General features: G+C 38.7%; 1 protein-coding gene across 2 annotated transcripts in view; it reads left to right on the top strand.

Moving 5' to 3' along the window:
• Window positions 1-3,968, top strand: part of SMCHD1 (structural maintenance of chromosomes flexible hinge domain containing 1) — a 214,373-nt gene extending 210,405 nt beyond the window's left edge. Inside the window, exon 48 of one of the 2 annotated variants that reach the window (XM_068237225.1) lies at window positions 1,472-3,968. In XM_068237225.1, coding sequence (XP_068093326.1) covers window positions 1,472-1,473 — 2 coding nt within the window. In that variant the 3' untranslated portion in view covers window positions 1,474-3,968. Of the gene's footprint in view, window positions 1-1,469 lie in introns of both variants that reach the window. The other variant, XM_068237226.1, reaches the window with a different exon arrangement.
• Window positions 3,969-6,744: the final 2,776 nt, after the last annotated feature.

Genomic DNA, 6,744 nt, shown 5'->3' with positions numbered 1-6,744 from the left:
TCAAACGTTTGATAAAGTGTTTGATAAAGCTTAGTGAATTGAGGCCAGAGTGTGAGGAGAAACCGGATAAAAATTGAAAAATGTATTTTCCTACTTTGTCAATCCTTAGAGCAGAACATTCAGTAAAACAATCAATTGGACAACATGGCATACAAGGTTCTATATGTTTATGCGGAGATGTCAAAATTATGTAGACTATATATATATATATATATATATATATATATATATATATATATATATATATATATATATATATATATATATATTCGGTACACCGCAGGGGCACTAAATAGAGGTGGAAATAAGGATTTTAAAAGCAAAAAAGTGATGATAATGCGATCCTAGTGATCAGGAGATTAGGGGCCAATCAAAACTGCTCCTCATTCATTCCAGAAGGTGCCAGCTGTCAAAATACATGAGAATGGTGGAGTAAAAATCTACATTGGCCTCAATTCACTAAGCTTTATCAAACATTTCATAATTTACCTCATGGGTATAATCTTATTTTGAATTCAATAAGGTGTTCTACATTTATCGAATGTTTTATTGATAAAACATTCAATAAATCTATAACACCTTAGTGAATTCAAAATTAGATTTTACCCATGGGGTACAAAATTATCAAACGTTTGATAAAGTGTTTGATAAAACTTAGTGAATTGAGGCCAATGTGTCAAACTAGCATTCAAAGACATAATATTGTAATATGCATGGTCCTGAAGTGGTTAATGTAATGTACATTTTCTAAGGTTGTTTGTGTTGTTTGCCTTTGTACATAGCAGTGATGACACTGAGCACGCTATGCACGTTTATAATTGAAAAAGTATATATTATTACATCTAATTTACTTCTTATATTTGATCGTTTTTTTTTCGCGATTGTGTAAAATCAAATGTGTGTGGTGCATTTGTTAGAAGAGTCAAAATTTTCATTCAAGCAAAAAACAATAAAAATTGTCAAATCGGGAAACAAAATTTAAATAGTAATGTGTGTGGCCACCATAAGCAGGATCTTCAAGATTGGGCAAATGTATGCAGCTTAAGAATGAGCCAATCAGATCCCACCTCAGCAGGATTTGATTGCTCCGTTTTCAACTGCATATATTTGCATACAAAATGGTCATAATCCTGCATCAACACAATTACTGTAGTTGTATTTCATTGACCGGTCCTACTAACAAATAATGCTATCCTTAATTTACTATTTCACTTTCCTGGCACCTTTGGCTAGTGTGCCTGTGTCAGCAGTGTTATTGATTCCGGTGTCTTCACCAGCAAAGTTTTTTGTTTTTTTTGTTGCATGACACTTTATTGGGTGGCCACACTAGCCTGGTTCAGCGGGAACACTCTGCCAACTTTTTATGGGGATCTAGTGACAGTCTCTTCTACATGTGTTACACTCACCTCCACCTTCTCCATGAAATTGTCTTTTAAAATTAATCACCTCATACTGTGTTTTCTTTACAGTTGAAGCATCTTGCCATCATGCTTCAAGAAACCGGGGACATACCCAAGTCACACAGAGGAGAACATCCGTTATTTGTTCTTTTTGTTATGTTTGTTTTGGTAGTACTGTCATTTTAACTGTTTTGTGGACGCTTTTTACATACATTTTTTTCCAACAATTTGGTTGAAACGTCAACCGGATATTTTAAAGGTGGCCATACATCGGTGAGGTTTTTTTAATCTGTATCTAGCTGATTCGTTTGTATCTGCTTTGAAATCAATGTCACAAACTATTCCTGATCGCTCAATATTTGGTCACAATCGATGGATTAGGTCTCTCATGCCAGCTGAAAGCTTTCGCTCTATTGGTAGAGGGTTGAAAGTGCTTTGCTAGTAACGTTTAATTTCATGTCATATGCAGCGAAAAGCTTATAGTCACTTGTCAGCTGGCGCTTTCTCCCGTGACTTTTCTCCACCACTGGGTTTCTCCATCTCTTCACTCCCTGGGTGCCTGTGTCAAGTCATAAGTGCTAAAGGCTCCAAGTAGTCACATAAGGTACGTGCAGTGGCGTAGCTAAGGAGCTGTGGGCCCCGATGCAAGTTTTACAATGGGGCCCCCCAAGCACTCTATATGTAACAATTGATACGGCGGGACAAAACCTGCCAATAGCAACCACAGTGTCAGAGGTGCAAGAAGGGAATGGGGAGCAGTTTGTTAGTGATTACCACTATTCAACGTATCTATAGAAGTGATTATTATGAGCACAGGACCAATAGAAAGCTAAAACTGCAGCTGAGGGAGGGCCCTTCTCACAATGGCCCCGATGCGGTCGCTACATCTGCACCCCCTATTGCTACGCCCCTGGGTACGTGCCACAATGCTAAGAGTGCTCAGCGTCTAGCATTTGGTCACATGGCTCCCAGGGTCCTGTGACCCTGGGAGAAGACAAGACGCACCATTTATATCGTGCTTTTCTTCCATCGGACTCGAAGCACCAGAGCTGCAGCCCCTAAGGTGCACTTTATAGGCAGTAGCAGCGTTTAGGATTCTTGCCCAAGGTCACCTTACTGAATAGGTGCTGGTTTAATGAACAACCGAAGAGTCAAACACTGGTTTCCAGTGTCAGAGGCAGAGCCTTTAACCAGCACACATGGGAGGAAGCACTATTGGTGGAGGGAAGACACAGGAGGAAGTGCTGGTGGACAAGTGAGACTATTCGTTGCCGACACTGCACGGGGAGGGGCACATTGATGGGGAGACCTGGCAGGCAGTGCGCAGAGCTTTTCAATCCATTTCATGCTGAAATTTATTGAAAATCTGTGTACAGTGTGTGGAGGGATTCAATCAGATAGATCAATCTGTTGGCCACATCGACCAGTGTATGGCCAGCTTTAAAAAAAAAATTGTATCGCTATTTAGGGAATTTGACATGTAAAAATTTTACACATTTACTTTTTTCTTTCATTCATCTTTTTTCTCTATTTTATTGCTAATTCTGAGGGCTCATTCACACTAAGGTCGTTTTTGTTTTTCCTTTTTTTTTCTTTTTTTCAAGCGCAGGCGATTTTCAAAATCGCCCTAAAAACGCTTGTGTAATGATTCCTTATGAGAGAGTTCACATCTGAGCGGTTCGTTTCCGATCCGCTCAGCAAAGCGGTGCCTGTACCATTTTTGAGGCGATTTTGCCTCAATGGAAGGTATAGGAGAAACGCAAACGCTCACAAAATCTATTTGAACAGCGATTGCGTTCACGTTTTAAGAATAAATACATTTTCTTTTCCGGGTCAAAGAGTTCACTTCCTGACTTGTGTCAGGGAGTGAATTTAAAAACCGCTCTGGAAAAGCGCTTAGAAAAGTGCTTTTAACAAAAACGCAGCATGCAGTGGAGCGCAGGGAGGCACTAAAAAAAAGCGCTCAAACGTTTTTAGATGTGAACAAGGCCTAAGCTGTATCAGCAGCAAACGCATTATATAGGAACACAAGGCAGACAAAACTATTTGCATTTGAGCTCGCTTGTTGAAGTACTTAAATATGTTTTAAATCTTATGGCATGTAAGAAGTTCACACGCTGTATTTCAGCTCATTCTTTTAACAGAGATAGACCACGTACTCAGAGATGAGACTGACAGTGTTTTCTCCACAATTGAAAAGCAGGCATAAGTATAGTTTTGTATGTAGTGTATTATAATTCCCCTACTTTATGCTGTCTAAAATCCAGTAACAAGAACGTCATTCTTGAATTTCTTATATGGTGACTTAATGTTTAGTTATTTGTACATTTATACTGATGTTCTGTATAGCTGCAGAAGTTGCTAGACCGAAAAAAAAAAACAGTTTTCTGACCAGCAGTATATTACGGTATATTATTACATTTGTACTGTTTGATATAGGAATCCTTCTATACCTGGTGGAAGATAAAATATCCAGGGAAAACTGCTGTCTTCATTTTGGAAGACAAAGCTCTTACCCTACAGAAGTATTTTTATGTTCCAGATGCAAATATTAAAGAATTAAAGCAATACTGTCTCAAGTCTTACTTTTCCACGAAGTCCATGATAGTTTAAGGGGTATGGTCAGTCACACCTATTTTGTTAAAGCACACCTGAACTTAGAGGAATAGGGAGGCTGACAAATGTATTTCCTTTTAAAAATGCAAATTGCCTGGCTGTCCTGCTAATTATCTTCCTCTAATACTTTTAGCCATAGACCCTGAACGAGCATTAATAGCAGAAGTTTGTAGCTGAAGTTTGACTGGATTATCCACATGGTTGTTTCATGTGTGTAATTCTGACGCTGCTGATGCATGAAAGATCAGCAGGATGCCAGGCAACTAATATTTTTTAAAGAGCATAGAATAAACATTTTGTCTATCCTGTCCTCATACAAATTTATTATGACTTGCTTGGTCCTTTCTCTGCCCTGTGAGCAAACTTCCGGCGCTTAGCCCTTCCCCTTGCAGAGACATGCTGTGGTGCTTCCATGGCACCCTGTTTCAGGTACAGAGAGTGCCATGGCACTTGTCTGCAAGGAGGCAGGGCTAAACACCATAAGTCTGTGCTAGAGAGTAGCAGAGAAAAGACCGAGCAGGTCATTGTAACTTTTTATTAGTACAGATTACACACAATGGCCTCAATTCACTAAGCTTATCTCCTGTCTTTAATAACTCTTCTAGAATTGTTACCATGGTGATAAGGCATGTAGTATTCAGGAAACATTTGACCTCAGGCAAACCTAAAGTTAACTCTTCTGTCTTAAGTTAACTCTTCAATCTTTAAAATAACTCCAGAGTTAAAGACAGGCTGTTCATTAACTGCATGTGAAAATAACTACAGAGGAGGTAACTTAACTACAGAGGAGGTAACTTAACTACAGAGGAGGTAAATTAACTACAGAAGAGGTAACGTAAGGAATGGAGAGATAAGATAACTCTTACTGTGTGGAGGTAAGTTTTCTCTTGCCTTATTATCTCCAGCATGATCTTAGTGAATTGAGGCCAATGTCTATTTTTAGGCTGAATAGTCTCTTTAAAAGGAAAATAAATATAGCCGCCTCTTTTTATCCCTCTCAGTTCAGTTGTGCTTTAAAAGAAGATTTGTCAAACATAAGGTTTAGCTGATCAAAAAATGAGGAAAAACTGGTGAAGGTCATAGTCCATTCAAAAATTGATATAAAAAAAAACTCCCTTCCGCACCCCCTAACTACATGATAAAAAAAAAAAATTGAAAACATGCTATAGCAGACGTGCGGTTGACCTTACACCAGACATCACAGAACTGGATAGTTTAAACAGTGCACTACTTTAAACTCAAATACATGCTCTCCAAACAATCTCATGACTATACCCACAAATAACTAGCAAGGGATTCATATGACTTATCCGTGGATCACTTATGGAGTGACCCTGCCTTAAATTTAGGTTTGTTTGCCAACCGGGTCCAGATGTCAAAAGGGATGCACTGATATACCAGAAGGCTTTCGACAGATTAGTCTGGGTAATGATTTGCCCAGCCTGTGTTAAATCCGTCCAGGTATATGCCACTGCATGTAGACGTGTGGGTGTCATTAATGGATAAAAAAGTGGCTTAGTGACAGTCCTCTACGGAAAAAGATAACTAGACAGCAAAAACAGTGTAAGAACACATCAAAAGTATTCCCAATGTGCACTGGAAAGACACTTTTATTGCATTTATTTGCAAGTGATGCATATTCAATGTTTGGACTCTTCGGCTTATTAGGCATACAGATGGTATTGCTTTATGTGACATACACATGACACCCAATGTTCATTGGGTGTCATGTGCATGCCCATGGTCATCCCACTTGAACAATGTCCACTTATGGAAGGGGAGAGGGAGACTGGTGTGTTGTAAGTGAAGAATCGACTTGTCTGCTAGAAGCTCCACCCACCAAGGTCAAACAAAGAGCTTCATTAGGGTTTTGCAACAGCAGAATTTTTAGGTATGGGCAGGATTATCGGATGTAGCCGTACTACCATTTTTGATTTGGAAAATGCTTCCATCTTTGCAATAGGTACTCAAAATGATAAAATCAGTATAAAAAGAAGGTACATCTCAACCTACCTTCATGAAGACTAATTGGAAGTATTTTCAAAAAAACGCTTTATTCAGCACAATGAACAGTATCGAGTTTATTTTATTTGCCCATTGTGTCTTGTTTGAAAAGAATAAATCCGAGGTAAAGATAATTTGTTTGATGTTATTTGGAGAGTTTCTTTGAAAAATTCAGTGCTAGAGAGTCCATTTGCAGCAAAGAGTAAAGTCTAGGGGTGAGCGAGAACAGTTTGCTATGGTAAAAAAAAAAAGAGCTTCAAAGTTGAACTTCCAGCTTTGGGGATGGAACCGTCAATGAGATGAAGAGCAGCATGCGCTGCATCAGGGAGAGGCAGCGACAAAGGTGAGATAACTCAGCCACTGTCCCATAAACGCCAGAACAGTTTAGCTCTTCATGAAACTACTCTTATTCTTAAGGACCATTGAGGCAGTGATGTTTGCAGGAACACTCAAATTGGAATCACCTCTTAGGCTTCAATTCACTAAGACACGTTTGGTAAAAAACGAAAGAGTTGGTACATTAAAAACTGTATTTAGCGTTCTATACTGTTTCTTCCCAAATTACCAATGAAAAGTTCTTGTTTTACCAGAAAAAAAAGAGCATGACCTTGTTTCAAAATATCCTGTCAATGTCCTTAAAAGGAACCACAAACTTGTAATGTGTTTTGCATGAATTTTCCAAATATATTAGAGTTAATCAAGCTAATTTATTTGGACCATCTAT

Source organism: Hyperolius riggenbachi, chromosome 5 (genome assembly GCF_040937935.1).
Source record: "Hyperolius riggenbachi isolate aHypRig1 chromosome 5, aHypRig1.pri, whole genome shotgun sequence".
Classification (NCBI taxonomy): domain Eukaryota; kingdom Metazoa; phylum Chordata; class Amphibia; order Anura; family Hyperoliidae; genus Hyperolius; species Hyperolius riggenbachi.
The sequence above is the reverse complement of the archived record's forward strand: the minus strand, read 5'-3'. Positions and strand labels throughout refer to the sequence as shown.